Source organism: Dryobates pubescens, chromosome 25 (genome assembly GCF_014839835.1).
Source record: "Dryobates pubescens isolate bDryPub1 chromosome 25, bDryPub1.pri, whole genome shotgun sequence".
In the NCBI taxonomy this organism is placed as follows: domain Eukaryota; kingdom Metazoa; phylum Chordata; class Aves; order Piciformes; family Picidae; genus Dryobates; species Dryobates pubescens.
The window spans coordinates 237,445-254,298 of record NC_071636.1 but is presented as its reverse complement, the minus strand read 5'-3'; the positions used below and the strand labels follow the sequence as shown (position 1 = coordinate 254,298).

Here is a 16,854-nt window from a genome sequence, read left to right as displayed (position 1 = left end):
TGCACACATCCTGCTGGGATAGGGCTCCAGAGCAGCATCCAGTGCTGGGTTTTATCAGCAGACACTGCTTTCCTTTTATAGAAATGCACTGCCCTGGCTCTGCAAGAAAACTCTTGTCCTGATATTCCCATGCAGCTATAAAAAGCCACCACAACCCACAGGACCCTCAGCTTTGTAGAACAAACATTAATCAAACATCAGATTCCTCTTGAGAAATCACTGTGTTTTACAGATAGTGTGAGCAGGGGTGATCAGAGAAGCCCTGACAGTTGCCACTGTCTCCATTAACCCTTTTCCTCAAGTCTGGGGTGCTTTGCCAGGCTAAGAGACCAGCCACACATTAGTGCCATGCTGGTGTGAGCCTTGTCCCCACGTGCCGTGCCTGCCGTGTGCCTCTGCACCACACACACGGTTTGCAGCTCGCCCTGTCCTGCAGCCTTGACACCAATCTGCTCAGGGATAATGGCATGTGAATATCAGGAACCAAAACAAAAACAACTCAACCCCCAAGGGAACCACGAAGCAGAAAAGCATTTTCATGGCAGGCATGGATGAGGAAGGGATCTGTCTCTGATTAAATCTGACACATATGACACTTGTCCTTAGAAACCTGAAGGATGAGCATCCGTCTGCACATGGCACATTCCTAGCTCAGCTAAATGTCAGAGGCATCTGTGCTGAGCTGCACAGCTTCGTGATGTGAGTGCAATGTATTTTCTAAACTATCAGCTTGATTTCCTGGCACATTTTTCAGTTTAATGCCCCAAATAATATGAATCCCTTAAAATAACTCACTTCACTTCTGTGTTTCATTCCAGTGAAGCCAGTGGAAAGCGTGAAGGCCCTGCAGCCCCTAATCCCGATTTGCTGACCCTTTTAGTCAGCAGAGTGAATTGCCAAGCCACAGAGCAGTACCACAGAGTGGTCATCCCACTACTTTCCTGTGCAGATAGAGATTGCCAGTTCGATGGCCCAGCTGCCAGGAGCCCCCAAGGATCTTGACCAGACAACCCACTGCAGCACCAGGACAACAGAGGGGTTCCCGGCCCCTCTCCCCCACTGCGGGCAAGACTTACGGCATTTGGGGTTCCCTCTGCCAGCAGCCCCCCAGGTTTCTCCTGCAAGTATGCCCATAAGTTCCCTCTACCATCTTTCCCCTACATCGCAGCAGAGCCAGGAAGGGAGCTGTGATAGGGGCAAAGCAGCGTCAGCTGCCCATTGCAGAGGAAACAGCAGTGTGCACGACAAGGAAAATGCAAGGACAGGACTGGGGAGCTCCGGCTTTCCCTGTCCCTTCCCCAAACAACTACCCTCCCTGCTTCAGTCTGGCCCTTGGCTATGTTGGGCCAGCAGATTGTGGAGAGGGAAAAGACCAGAGTGACTTAGACATGGCCACAGGGATGGTGAAGGCTGGCAAATCGAGGTACCTCCATGCCAAAGCTTCTCCTTCCTGCACAGTAGAAGCACAGCAGTGCCTGGGAGTGTGTCCCAAACCTGAGGGTGAAACTCCATATCATGAGCCCAGGCTGTCACCCAAGGGCTGCTCCTACATCCGTGGCTTATAGCCCCTCCTCTGTACCATTTCAGCAAAAGGACCTCGCCCAGGGTAACAGCTGAGAAAAAAGACCAGGATCACAGAACAGACAGAGTGAAGCTGTGCAGAGTTGAGACTGATCTGCAGTCTCCACTAGCACCATGTGTGTTGTGAGTGGCAGAGCCCCAGGACCTGTCAGGATGAGTGCCCAAGGTCCTTAAATCATGGCTAGCTGGAACAAGGCCTGAGAAATTCTCTGCTTCAGCTTTGCAACCTTCTCTCCTCAGTCCTGCCAGCCCAGGCCTCCTAACTAGCTACAAAGTGCATCATCTGAAGCAGCTTTTAGGAATGAAAGCATAAATTACCTAAAAGACTGATGTCATGGGGCTTATAAATTCTTGAATCCATTTTGAATCAAGCAGCCTGGCCACACATCAGACTGTAATTGCAATCACTTTGATCATGTTGAGCACAGCTGCAGCCAACTCCTTTTATTGCAAGTTGGAGGTGACCTACAGGCAACCCCGTTGGGTTTATATGTGTGCAACACTTGGGTGAACCTCAGCTACTTCTGCCTCACCCTGAAGGTCATCCTGACCTAGGGACAGGTCTCAGCACTGTCTAACTGCTTGGTTATGAATTCCCTCCTCTGTGTCCCAGCTCCACCGCAGCAGCACTGTGCCATTCCTGGCTTTGTTCACAGCAGCCAAGATAAGAAGCAAGCTGTGCACAGAAGAGGCAAATCTCCAGACAGAAGAGACTCCTTGCTAGGGAGGTCCTCACCCCAACAGCTCCCTCCTAGGTGAGCCTTCCCAGGGTACAGTATCCTGATGGCAGTGGCATGTCACTGTTGGCAAGGTCTTCACAGAGCTACCTCCTCACTGCAATACTTCAGATGCTTAGCACAACTTCGTCAGCTTTCTGATGAGTTATGAGATATGCAGCAATGCTAAGGGAGAACTGTGCAGCTGACAGGTACACAGTGCTGCAAGACCTTCAAACAAGGAGTATTTCTAGGGCACATCATTCCCACTTCAGTCTAGTCCCTAACAGCAGAATTGTTCCCGAATCTAATTCATCCTGGGATCAGCATAAAGCCCCAGCACAGAGCAGACCGCAGGTTGAAACTGAACCAGTACAGGTGGCAGCTCACAGATGAAGTCCAGCTGCGCCCAGGCACATAGACACATGGGCCATGCTGGCGTGCCACATGAGGCACAAACACCCAGACAGGGCTCAGAGTATCCACTCACAAACAGAGACAGATCACAGAGAAAGAAAATGCTTCTGTGCCCAGGCACATCCCAACAAACTCGATATGTGCACGGGCAAGGACAGCTCCGTGCCAGCACTCAGGCTCCTGTGAGCACAGGCACTGGCAGGTGTGCACACAGTCTCACTCAGGCAGGGACACAGGTGTGTGACATGCACAGACCCCCCCAGACTCACAGTACACACTTCAGGCCTGCTCCTGCACCTCAGGACACGTACAGAGAGATGTCGAGTGCCCAGGCCAGCAGCAGGCTTCAGGTGGGTTGCTTGGGGTGCACAGACACAGCCTCAGGACTGTGTCCCTGCAGGAAGGCCACAGGTTAGGCCCATGCAGGCACCTCCCAGCAGAAGCACATGCACACAGGCAGCAGCTCACACAGACTGGCACACACTAAGATGCCCACGCAGAGGGTGTGTGCCAGCGCAGCGTGCACAGGGCCAGGGGAGGGCAGCCACAGACCGGGAGCAGGCACAGCCTGCTCAGGCGCAGGCACAGGCTGGCAACCATTGACACTTTAGGGCTCTCAGCATCCTGGGCTCCAATGGCTGCAGCTGCAGCAGCAGCTCTTGCAGCATCCTGGCGAAGGGCACCGGAGCCTTCATACTGTCCCTGTCTCTCTCCCACCTCCCATTCCCACCTGTGCACGACGTGCCCCATCCCAGGAGGCAGGGCTGGGAGGGCACAGCACTCTGGCTCGGGGAACATACCTTTTTTGAGAGGTTTCTCAGTGGAGACTTCACACAGTTGCCCATAATATGCTGAGTCTGCCCTTCCGGTGCACTTGGTTATAAAGGAACTGAAGCAATTGATCCCATTAAAGGTATTCCTTGGGAGCAAAGCAAGAAAGGCAGTACCAGGAAATCCAAACAGCTACTGGCTGCTGGGGCTTCCCTCTTCAGGGAGCTTTTTCTCTCTGCCTCTCTCTCTCCGTGTTTTTACTTTATGTTCACTTTCTTGAAGAGATGAAGCAGGAAGGAGAGGGAGGGGAGAGAAACAGACAGAAAGAGAGGGAGAGAGAGTGAGAAGGGGGGAGAGGGAGGCGGATGTATAATCTACATCAGATTAATGTTCAAATCCCTCCCACCCCCCTCAATCTGCAGGCAAGATTGTTTCACTCAGGGGAGAGGGCTGATTCAAGGAGAATTAAAACAGAGAGGCATGGCAAGGAGTGATTTCAGTGATGAGTTCAGTCAATCCAGCTAGTTTGGGACCATGCAGCCTCTGAACATCACCTCCCTACCCACCCCCCTTTTAACTCCTTTCAGCCTTTCAATCAGCAGAGAGCTGGGCTGGCAGAAGGCAATCCACTTAGGGGCTTGGAGCAGACTCCAGAGTTCATTTTGGAGCAGATATGGACGATTTCTCTGGGTGGGACCTGTTTCAGCTTATAAACAGCAGCAGACCTAAAAGTCACTCATCCTCTCCCTGCAGCAGTCAAAGCAAGCCTGGCAGTATCAGCCCAGGGCCCCTGCACCACTCTCAGTCACAGGCCTGGGGGGCAGAGTCCTGGAGCCAGTCTTGCAGCAAAGTTTTTGCAGCTTTCTGTGAGCAGGAAGCAACTCAGCTGGTGGTTTACCTGCACAAGGCTGCCAAAGTTGGGCTCACACCTGAATCCTTCATCTAAACAGGATGAAGCAAAGAATCTAGATGTCAGCTCCATCCATTCCATTTCCCAGCACCCAAGTCCTGCAATAAATAAGAGGCTTCTATAACTAAAGCCAGCTCTGAACTCTGGGCTTTAGGCCTGCTGTGGTAACAGAATCATCCCTGAAAGAAGAGGGATGAGTCCCCAGTACATCCTCCTCTGATCTCAGGCTGGGCACAAGAGCATTCAGACTGAAAAAAAGATTTAAATACCATAAAAAATTGCACCATCACAGCCAGGCAGCAGGACCTGAAGAGGACAGTGAATGAACCCTTAGCCATGAAGCCAGGACAGCTGCAGCTCCACAGTGACAGAAAAACACAGCATGTTAAGCTACCTCCTTTCAGAGCTGTGAGGGCCAAGATGACACTGACCCTGCACCCTGCCTAGGCAGCACACTGGTTGGACATTCAGGTATTCACAACTTTCATGGTTCCAAACCAAAGGCCCTACAAAGACCCAGGCCATGGGCTGAGTACTTGCACCACAGGCTTTTTTGTGCAGGAGCCAAGGACTCACTGTCCTAGCAGTTCCAGGGCTGCAGGACAGAGACAGATGAACTATCAATGCTACAACAAAGCAGGAATTTCTCTGCTTCCACCCTGATGGTACTGTGGTGAATCAACAGTTGGTTTAGCACCCAGAGGCCTCTTCCACCTTAGGAGATGACTTTGGGAATCCTACCATGACAAGAGTCAACAGCCTCTCCAGGACCAGTTGCAGCCAGAATTGCATGGCCATGCAGGATGGTGTTTCTTGCTCTTCCTTGTACTAACCACTTCCCAAAGGCAAAGGCAGAGCAACAGCCTCCTCTCGGATCCACTCAATGCCTTCTTAGTTGCATGGCCTGGGAAGAAGTTGCACAAAGGTCCACAGGTCCTCCAAAGCAAGAAGCTGCAGTAGCAGATGCTGGAAGACAGCCCTTGTACCCAGGGCAGACAGAGAGGGTCAGAGGGGATGGGTTTGAAAGACCTCCTAGCAGACCCCTCCCATGGTGGGTTGGGAAGTAAAACTGCTCCTGAGCTGGGCTGTCTCCTGTTGTCACAGTTTGAAGACCCTTGAGCACAAGGAAATACAGAGTGACTCCTTGGGGGCTGACTCAGCCCAGGGCCTTGCAGCAGGGGACTCTGCAGGAGGAGAATGAAACCCCCAGCTCTTCTCAAGGCTGCCATCTTTAGCTCTACTTCTCTTTCCCCTCTGAAAGCAGCTAATGGGAGGCTGATCGACCCTCAGCCACGGTGCTGGTCATTAATATGTCCCCTGACAGCTGGAGACATTCCCCAGGCTCCTTGTTTATTGACTCAGTGATTGTCTCCCTTGAGCAGAAGCTGCCACACAGTGAGCAAGAGCCTGGGCTCCTTCCCGGGACAAACGACTCCAATTCCGGAGCAGAGAGGAGCGAGTCACCCCCTGCTGCTAGTAATGGCTCCCTGACAGGCAGCCTGGGGGCCTGAAACCTCCCCTGGTTGACGTCCCCCCCACAGAGAGGGGGCAGAGCAAGGGGGTCAGGCATCTCCTGCCAGGAGAATCCATCTCAGCCCGTAGACTTCCACAGGACAGCTTTTGGAAGGCTGAAATTGAGATAGCCACCCTCTAAAGAGTGCCTTGTGCCAGAGCGTTTGGAGCCAGCCACCACAGCATGCTGCTGCCTTTGCCTGCTTACCTGCTTTTCTTCCCTGCAGCTGCAGGCTGCTGTTAGAAAACTGCAGGGCAGAGAGGGCTGAGACCTGCTGCCAGGCTTGGCAGGGAACCCAGTGCAGGAAGGGAAGAGGCAATGGGAGCCCAGTTGCACCAGGTTTGCAGCACAGCCACAGTCCTTCAGCTCTGCAAAAAGTCTAGCAGAGCTGCAGGAGGCCCAAGAAATGTGATCATAAGCAATTTTTTCTTGTCTCCTTATTACCCTGCATCTCTTAAGAGCAATTGGGCAGCACATCACCATCCATCAGACAGAACCTGCTGACCTCTGAGGAGGAAGATCACTCTTTCCATTGGGATCGTGTTCCCATCACCATCACAGGCAGCTTAGAGACAGGCAGGGAAATGGAGTTGGCAGAAAGGTCATCAGAAGATTGGGTTAGACGGAACATATTTCCTCCCTTCCTCTAACTGAGGCTGTTGTAAGAGAACAGGATGCTGAGAATAAGTGTGTCAAAACCATTTGTGTGTAGGTGCTGCTCTGTGGGCATGGCTATATCTGGGGTAGTCAGTATGCCTGTGGGAGGGCTGCACATGCACGGGGACTGCTTTTCCCACACTGTTCTTTCAAGGTCTGGGGCTCTCTCATAAACTTCCTACAGATCTGTGGGAACTTTGTGAACTGCCAGTCCTGCCCAGGTGCTCACATCCCTTTCTCTCCCCTGAGCAACAAGGTGGAGAGCAGAGACCTCAGTGCCTCCATGGATGCGGTTTGGCAGGGCGCGAGGGCTCAGCTCACAGGAAAGAAGCACTTGGCACACACACCGACCTGGGCACAGAGCAGGGAGGGGGCTGGCACTGAACAGGGAGCCATTTGGGGGCTTTAAGATATCTGGATTCTTTAAAAGGCAGCCGTGCCATGCTTCAGGCTGACACCTTTGGCAGAAATGCTCACTTCATAGGAAATGTTGGCTCCCACCAGAGTAATCACTTGGTAGCTGCCAGAAGCTTTACCCAGTGGCAGCAAATATCCAACAGCCACAACAGAAAGAACAAAAGTAAATCCAAAACTTGGGATTGCTTACCAGACTGTGGCTTTGCTTGGCAAAAATTTCCAGTGGCAGTAGGGATTTATAGAGGGAGCCTGTTGAGATGCCAGTTCATGGCCTTTCACTTGCTGCAACATTACAGCAGATGGTGGTTCCCAACACAACACACACACTGCCACAGGGCAGCCTCACTAGCTGGGGTTAATCTCTGAGAAGAGCAGATAGTAAAGCAGGGAAGACACATTCCTAGCATCTTCTCACTGAAGTTCAGGATAATGTCACCTTAGAGTATAGTGCATGCTTTGGAAATTCAGTACTTTAAAATATCCCACCTTAATTAATCCTAACAGGGCAAGGGTCTATTTTTTCCTGGCCACCCTTTAGCTTGTGGCTACAGATCTGTGTTTTACAAGAAACAACCCAGTCTTGTTCACTAGATGACCTCATATGAGCATTTGGAGTTGTTATCATCCTCCCTTTGCTACTGCTGTTGAGAGCCTCATTTCAAAGCTCTCAGTTGCTGGCGCATGCACTGGCACTCCAAACTTCTGCAGCTGGCTTCCCTCTCTTCTTCTTCATCATGCTCCCAAGTGGTTTTGCTGCACATCCAGTTGTGTCTTCTGACCTCAAATGAACTTTGGATGGCTCTATATTCACAGTATCACAGTATCAGTATCACAGTATCACCAAGGTTGGAAGAGACCTCAAAGATCATCGAGTCCAACCTGTCACCACGGACCTCACAACTAGACCATGGCACCAAGTGCCACGTCAGACAAGTACAGATCCACCTCAAGAGAAGGCACCAGCAGGTACTGGTGGATGCAGTCCAGACCCTGATCCAGGGAGGAATATTTCTGCAGAGACTTTGGGAACTTTCTTTTCTGTCAGCTGTTCCAGGAAGAAAGTGTTGCTGACTCATGCTGTGCATAATATTCTCCACCATTAGAGCAATTGGATCGTATTCAATCACGAACAACAGGAAGGTTATTAAAAAGACCAAGGAGATTTTCCATCCCTCTCAAGGTAACAAAGCCTGGACTGTCAACTTCTGTTTAGAATAGCTTTGGTTGTAATTAGCTAACTTTGCTCCGCATGAGCTGAAACGAGGTGGGAATGTGCCATCTCCTGTTACTTTCACCTAGATCTGGTCCAGCACCAGCTCCGCTTCCAAAGCCCGGCGTGGGAGATGTGTTGGCCAGCACACAAGGTGCTGTGGACATTCTCTGCTTTCAAGATCATCCAAGAGCTACAAACAGACAACTACAAGCCTGACAGCTCAGAAGCTGCTGTGACAATTGGCCATCATAGGCAGTACAACGACTGCTGAAGGCAGCCCTTACACCGTCCTCTCCCTGCTCAGGAATACGGAACTGCGAATCGCTCTCACAACGCTGCACTCTTGCCTGTTCCCTTCCAAGAGCAGAGAATGTATTTCATCTGTGTGGGATGAAGCAGAGCTGTGTATTCTTTCCAAAGCTGGGTGCAAAGTACTCCAGGGCAGGAATGGGTGGAAGGAATATTGGAATATTTCTAATTACTTCATTCATAGATAATATTGAGTTCATGGTCTGATGCTGGTGCAGAGAGCTATTAACAAAACTAGACACAACCATAGAAGCTACAATGTCTCTTTGTCTTAATTTCAAAGTGAGGCAGCTGATTGAAATTGGAGGATTACTGAAGTTCCTGGGCACTGCTGTTGCTCTCTGAGGTCACAGGAATGTCAGAGGATTATTGAAAGGGAGCCCAAAGTTGGCTAGGAGTCTTTGACTGGATGTGCACCATAGAGCTGCTTGTTATTGGAAATCGATACCGTTCATGGGCTCGTCAGGGAAAAACAGTTACTGGAGCTGCCATGCCCCAAAGAACCACAGCTATTTCAGCTGGCAGACCTGCAGCCCAGCCACCACAGCTACAGCTAAACCCTTCCCTGACACTTTGTTCAAAGCCAGCATCGTATGGAACAAAACTCAAGGTGGTCTAGTTTGATGGTGGCCTAATTTAAGCCATGATTAATTTATTATTGAAAGATTTCTTTCTCTCCAAGCACCAGAAGGTTTCTATATTTCTGTGCATTAGAGCCCGCTGCTGTATATTTCATGAGCAGAATATTTAATGAATGTTCTTTTAGCTTGATTTTATTTTTATATCTTTCCATACCCTTTTAAAGCAGATTTGTTTAAAAAGTAAATCACTGACAAAGATTAATGTTTGCTGGCAGACCCTCTGCAGGCAGGAAGCTTATCTATTGCCCCTCAGTGATTCTGTATGTCTGGCTCCCATCCCTCAAGCTCTTTATAATCAATAAACATGACAAATTCTCCCCCAAGCTGAGCAAGGGGGGAGTTGAATAGAAGTGCCCAAGTGCAACAACGTTTTTCCACGTCTGTTACAGAGAAAGAACACATGAGACATACCCTTGGAGGAGAGGCAGGTGTGGGCAAGCAGGGATGCAGGCAGACGCCGGGCGTTTTAAGAACAGCACTACAGAGGTATTTGGGCAGCCACAGAGGGACGGACAGGGGCTGCAGCGCACGGCTGTGTGCACGCCGCAGGACGCGCACGCAGAGGCTCCTCATGCCGGGTTACGTGCACCGACACGGGCTGCGGAGACGCACGCAGGGGTGAAAGCACGGAGGCCACTCGAGCCCCTCGCCGGGTCCCTGTGAATACACATTTGGCCATCAGCAGGACGCCCGCACCGGCTCTCGCCTACATCACGGGAACCACAGGGCTCTCCCCGTCCCTGACACAATTACCGGGCGGCCCCGAGGACGGCCAGAGGCCAAGCCCCGGCGGCACGGACAGGCCCATGGTACCCAGGGCTCGCGGGGTCTGCGCTGAACCGGGGCCGCCGGCCGCGCCGCGCCGCCCGCAGCAGGGGGCGCGCTGGGGCCGCGCCGCGCCGGGCCGCGGCTGAGCGCGGCGCGACGGACCGGGACCACCGAAGCACCAGGAGAAGCCGCTACCGCTCCCTGTCCCGAGGAGCTCCGCCGGAGGGTCCTCATGACGGAAACAAGAACTATGAACGGCCGCTAGCTGCGGCGTGCCCCGGGAGCCCGGGCGGGCTCCGCTTATCGAACACTCGGCCGGGCCCGGGAGCGGGTCGGGGCGCACCGCGGGATGTAGAAGTGTCCCCTGCGGCCCCGGGAACACACTCCCCTCTCCGCGCCCCTTGAGGGCCCTTTTTAGGGCCGAAAGAAGCCTTCAACGGTGCCATAAAAAGAGGAGGGAAAGTCGAGGGACGACACGGCTTTCCTTCGTGGATTATTTGCCTCCTAAGCAGTGCTGCCGCAGAGCAGCGAGCTAAGGCTGCGCGCCGGCATTAGCATCGCCACGGCGGTCGGTCACTTAGCTCAGAACAAGGCTGCTCACCCCCGATTCCCGCGCCGATTAACACGGTAACTGAGTAGCTGTTCGCGACTGCCCTCGATTTGCCGTGAGCCCTGACACGCCGCTGCTTCAGCTGCCGTACAGCAGGTCCAGCGCAGCACCTGCACACCCAGACTTTCCACCTTCACCTCTCTCATCCCACAGCGCCATACGGAAAGTTTCCATCGCTGGCGTGGCCTCTGCAGCACAGCCCAAGGCGCTGCAGCCTCCCTTGCTAAGGCACGGAGCAACCGAAAACTTCCTTCACTGAACCATCAACCAACCGCTGTCCCTCGGCTGGCCTGGCCAGGGCAACATGGCCTTCAGCGGGCAGCACACTGAGAGTGGTCCTGAGCTGTGACTGCTCTTCAGCGCGACTCAGCCAAAGACGAAGCCACCAGAGGGAACAAGGTCATCCTGCAGATGAAGAAACCAGGAGAGAGAGAGACTGGACAAGGCACTTTACCCACTCCCGACAGATTTAGAGGAGAATGTTCTTGACACCTGCTTCCCACACAGGCAGCCCAGGACACATCCTACCCTAAACCAGGGCCACTTCTGTCACTTCGGTTTGCTGTGAGGTCCATTAAGAGCTGTTAAGAAGAACTAAAGCCCATGAGCAGAGGAAGATGGAGCAGGACAAGAAAAGAAAAACGATGCAGGAAATGCAGGAATTCCTTCCATATTTTAATGATAATGTGGATGCTGACATTAAAGCAAGAATGGGAGAGGCTTTTAACTCCCTGTACAAATAGAAATACAAAAGCCCCTTTGGCCACAGTGCTAACAGCAGAAGCCTGTAAATATTTAATGATGCCCTACAGCATTGTTTGACCCCTCTGATCCCCATGCTACCAGAGGCAATTGACAGAAAACTGTTGAGGAATCACTTCACTGAAAAATTTAACAGGCAGGCAGGGTGTGAAAGCTAAACTGCTCTGCAAATGGTCGGGTCTAACATGGCAGGATCACTTGCAAATTAATATTGCATAGTAAATGCAAGGCCCGGAAAAATCTCTTCTTAAAGGTGCCAGCTAGGCCAGCACTGTGGCACAGCGATGAGAACCGGTGGGGGTTCCGTACTGCAGAGCTCCAGGCCACCAGCTCAGTGCCAAGCTGACATTGCACCAAAGTGCTGCTGCCCTGAGAATCCCACTGCCACAAAACTGTTGCCACCACACTGCCGTCCCAGTCTCTGTGCTGCTGCTGCTGCTGTCACATTAATAACTGTCCTGCTGCCAGCACCCCGGCTGCCGAGGGGTCACTGCTCCTCTGCTCTTACGGACGGGTGACTGCTCAATACCACGCTGTCGCTGAACTGTGCCCTGTGGCCACACTTTGGGCACTGCAGGACCATCACCGTTCCCTTCCGAAGCAGTGGCAGCATGCTCCTTTATGCTCCGTGATGCTCCTTTACCGTTTGGCCACTCCAACACTACCCTGCTGCCAGGACAAAATTACACCAAACATCCTCCTTGCACACCCTTTTCTCACCCTGTTCCCCCTTTGTTGCATTATCACACACACGTGAGTCACCGCACTGCCCTGAGCTCCCATCACTGCAGGGCCCTTTTGCAAGGCTGCTGTCCCACTCTCACATGCATGGTGTCACCAGCCCATACTCACACTGCACTCTGTCACCAGGTCAGCCTGCGGCGTCGCCCTGGTACTACCTCACCGCTGTGCCTCCAAAGCTGCGGCGTGGTGGTAACACCTCCGGCTGCAACGGGATGGGGCTGACAGATCACAGCTAATGTCACACCACAAGTAAGCACTGCTGTAGAGAATAGCTCCCGCCTGGAATATTGTGTTACTGCATCATTAGACTGCTAAACTCTTCTGTCAGGCTACAACGCTACACAATTATCACACCCATGCACTGCCAAACTCCTACCTCATGGCACCAGTGTCATGTCTCTGCCACGGGATTGCCTTACCACACCACCGCATTGGCAGTGCTCTCCAGGCTGGTGTGCAGCACTGCATGCTCACCCTGTTAGGCTGCACAGCAGAAGGCTGTGCTGCAGCTATCTTGCCGCCCCAGTGTGCAAACAAGTCACTGGGCTGAAGTGACATCCCAGCTCATGCATCCTTACTTTGCCCTACAGTTCTTAATACCTGGACCATGCTGGTGCAAAATGGTGACATGCCCTAGAAGGGCACTACTGCTTTGGTACACTAGAATGTCGCTGCAACAATGTAGCATAAAGCTAATTAATGAACTATCCGTGTATCCTGGCAGGATCTTAGCATTCTCCTGGAGTACACACCCACAGTGCACTCTCTCCCCGTGCTGGTTATATAAACACAGCACTCCTGCTTTCACTCTTTTTCCTGCACAGCTACAAATCTGTCTCCCTCAGACACAACCCAGTAGTTCTGGGCTGCTCCTTTTTTGCTGTTACTGCAATCATGACATCCTCTGTGGAGCGATCCCTGACATCTTCTCTGCCTATCCCATTGCAGAGCTGTCGTGTCTGCATCTGTGACCACGTAACTGCACCACTGTGGAACATCAGCGTGGTGATGTTCCACATCTGTGGAGCTGGGACAAGGTACACCGGTACTGCTAGACCACGGTGCTTTGCATCACTGTGCTCCTCTCCTTCTGTGTACTGCAAAATTACTGTTTTAACGGTTTCACAGTGGGCAGTGTGGGATGGAGACAAGTTCTGGTATTAAACTGTCTGCTGAGCTGCTGCTCTCTTCTCATTACAACACAGAGCAGTCTGGTGTCACAGCACCTCCAGCCTTACACTGCAAACCTATGACCCTGCCTCAGCTCAGGCTGCAACTGGGGCTCCTGCAGGTTTGAGTCCTTGCCTGTTTCAAAGCAACACTCGCATTTTCACACAAGACTTAGCATTTGTTTCTTCACTCATAGAAACAACATTTTCATCATTCTGTTCCATGATAGAATTTCCATAGTTCTTATCCTTGGGCTTTTATTCATCCCAGAATTTTGATACAGCTACAAAAAATCTTCAGGTACCTCTTCCTGTAAGCAGCTTTTTCAGTATCCTGCACTATAGTTCCCCTCAACAGCCCTGCCACAGCCCACTCCTAAGAGCCAGTTCTAAAACCTCCACCACAGTCGTTCTCCCAGCAAAGCAAGAGCTGAATAGAGAGAAATGGGAATAAAGGATCTTATGCTCTGAAAGCAAGATGCTGGTCTTTGTTTGTAAGCACTGGTGCAATGCTCCCACTCAAAACATGGCAGTCAGAGTTGTATCTGTCCCTTTCCCGTAAGGGGCATTGTTCAGCAGTGCAATCAGATTTTGCTACGTTTAGAGCTCTCAGAAGTGTCCTGTGACACTGGAAGGCAAGCAGTGGAGCAGTACAATAACAATGCTGCTGCTCAGGTAAGGATGGAGTTCAAAACTAGAGAGGTTTCTGGGAGTGGGAGCCCTGGTATGGATTTGTTGGTATTTCTGATGCTTTGAGGACATAGAGCTCCATAGACTTAAAACCGGTTTGCAGATACCTCTTCACTTCATCAGAAGTAGAGGGACAACAGGAGTCAGAGCTGAGCCCATGGATTTCAAACCCTGCTGCTGGAATATTGCTTTTTGTAATGTGGTTGGAGCACCAAGTCACATACCAGGCCCTGCCTTACTGCAGCTACAGATTTTTAACCTAAACTTCTGGTGCCCCATTGGCACCGAGCCATACTTGGTCTGAGTTAAACACAACCATACCACTCATGAAGAACAGGCTGTCAGCAGGGATGCAAACTGCTAAGGAGAACAGAAGTGGTTTGTGTGTTCTCTGGAGAAGTCCAGATGAATGCAAGTAGACAATGCCTCCCGACCCCAAATTAAACAGATACAGTAGTATCACCTCCTTCCACCCAGTTACAAAAGTCCCTCTCCTCTTCATACTCTTGATTTCAACGGTCACCCTGCAAAGCCCCCCAAGTCCACCTGGGAAAAAACAAAGGAGGAAAAAAAAAAAGAGAGAAAAGCCAAACCAAACCAAAGAACAAACCAGAAAAGGAGCCAAGGACAACAAAGCCAACAAATTATAATTCTAGTTTAACTGATCACTTCCAGGGCTGGAACTTAGCCACCCAGGCTACTGGCTTACACCTATAATTGTGCTTCTGGGAGACTGCAGTTACATTAATCTTCCAGGAGATTACATCTCCCAGTAACATCCCTAAATGGCTTTAAAAGAGAATTCCAAACCAGCCTCCCTCTGCCTTTTCATTTTTAGAGGGTGGCCCTGTTGGGTAATTTCACTACCAGAAGCAGCTAAAAGCGACAGCTTTGCACCGAAAGAGCCTGCAAACACCGAAAGCATCTGTTCCATCCTAACATAGTGACTGGGAAGGCTTCGGAATTGGGTCAGGATTTTTTTTGTCGTTCCCCCCACTACCTTCTCCCGACAGCTTCTGCCATCAGAAATGATTCATATGCTGATTGTACAGAAATGTAACAAATGTACCATAAGGAGATGTAAACAAATACAGCAAAGCAAGGCAAGGAGCCAGAGAGATGGAATCTAATAAGTAAATAGATTTAAAAAATCCGCTCCGCTGACTCTCGCCCACAGCAGAGCCACAACTTCCCCCGGCAGCAGGGAAAGCACCGGCCCTTCCCGCGTCAGCACCTCCGAAAGCGCCTCCGCGGAGCCCGGCGGGGCGGGCGGGAGGACAGCCGCGGGCTGCGGCTGGCCCCGACCCGCGCCCCCTCCGCGGCGCCTAGCCCTCCTCGGTGCCGGCCCCGCAGCGCCCCGGCAGTGCGGCGGCGCCGGGAGAAGTTTGGGCAGGAAGCAGTGCATTAACAGCTGCGGGCTGCGCCCGGGGCCTCCGGATCGAGGAGCCCGGGCTCCGTGAGCGGGTAGGGGAGAGGGCAGGCAGGGGCGGAGGGAAGAAGGGAGAGGGCGAGGGGCCCTTGGCCCCTTACCTGTCCAAAGACAGAGCTGAGCATGGGGTGCAGCTGCTGGAAGAGGGGGTCCGCTTCAACCGACCGGTCGCTGCCGCTGGATTTGGTAGAATACTTGCTGCTGGATTTGGATAGCGGTGAAGCGCCCTCCGAGAGCTTCAGGGACTCTCTGCTGGACCCCTGCCTGTGACCGAAGAAAAAGTCCTCCTCTGCCTCCTCCCCATCCCTGTCTGACAGCTGATGCTGGTCCTGGGGGTGACCGTGGCTGGCGTGCGGTGGGAGGTGGTGGTGATGCCTGGATGTCCGCACCGGTTCCTTGCCGCTGCCTCTCCTTGGACCTCCTTCCGCCGACTCCGGCTGGCTCTCCGCTCGTCCATGTGACAGTTTCCACGCGCCCCTCGCTCCGTCCTCCCGGGTGCCCGGGTGGCAGAGCGGCCTGCGGGCACTGGGCTCCCCGGGGAGCGACTCCTGATTCTGGTCCCACCCCGCCTGCCCGCCCTGTCCTTTGCCGTCCCGGGCGCGGCTGCCGCGGGGCTGGGGCTGGGCGCCCGCCGCCCTCCGGCTCCCCGCCGCCTTTAGCAGCGAAGTGCGGGACTCGCTCTTCGCCATGGAGGAACCGCTCATCGCGGGGCTGCTAGAGCCGCATCCCCGGCCGGGCGGAGCGCTGCCGCTGCGGGCAGAGCTGCGGCGCGCCGCTCACGGCATGTCCTGCGGAGACCCGCTTAAATCCCGCACCGCGGCCCATGTGACAGCGCAGACAAAGGCCGCGGAAGGCGCGCTCCGGCGGGGGCTGACAGGCACCGGCCCCGCGCCGGGGCTCCCCCCCCCCGCCTCTCCAGGTGAGCAGGGGCCTCCCCGCGCCGCCTCAGGCCGGGGCGCGCCGCCGGGCGAAGAGGCACCGCCGACGGGGTGCGGGCGGCGGCGGGCGGCGCTCCCGCAGCGCGGCGGGCGGCAAGCAGGGCCCGGCGGCCCCGGGCGCGGCGGGAAGCGGGACCGCAGGGCCGTAGCCCTGCCGGCGGACCGGAACCGCGGGAGCGTGGACCCCGGCGGCGCGTTGAAAGGGGGGGTGTGGGGTGTGGGGGTGTGAAAGAGCGATCCCCGAGGCTTCCGCAACCCCCAGGGCAGGAACTTAGTACCTCCGCGGGCAGAGGCGGGAGGGGGAGGTCCCTGTTCCGCGGGACGACCCCCTGCCCCGCGCCTGTCCCTTCCGTCCCGGCAGCGGCAGCAAACACGCCGCGGGGGCCGGGGCCCACGGGCGCGCACCGAGCGCCTGGGCTGCTCAGCCCGCCGCAATGGGATCACGGCAGATGCCAGCCCCGTAGGTCAGCACCGATCACGCTGGTCGTTAGAACCGAAAGGATCGATCCCAATACCAGGTTTCCCAAAGTTCAGGAAAGGAGGCTGGGTGCTCGGGCGCTGCCGGATGCAGCCCCCAGAGGAAGCTTTGATCCAGCCTC

The 16,854-nt window shown here is 53.6% G+C and overlaps 1 protein-coding gene across 6 annotated transcripts in view; it reads right to left on the bottom strand.

Moving 5' to 3' along the window:
- CABP1 (calcium binding protein 1) overlaps positions 1-16,854 on the bottom strand; it is a 42,176-nt gene that overhangs the window by 9,320 nt on the left and 16,002 nt on the right. For 2 of the 6 annotated variants that reach the window (XM_054173070.1, XM_054173071.1), the window contains exon 1: positions 15,419-16,146. In XM_054173070.1, coding sequence (XP_054029045.1) covers positions 15,419-16,021 — 603 coding nt within the window. In that variant the 5' untranslated portion in view covers positions 16,022-16,146. Of the gene's footprint in view, positions 1-3,514; positions 3,761-4,383; positions 4,524-15,418; positions 16,147-16,854 lie in introns of those variants that run through there. The other 4 variants (XM_054173072.1, XM_009910263.2, XM_009910264.2 and 1 more) reach the window with 4 other exon arrangements.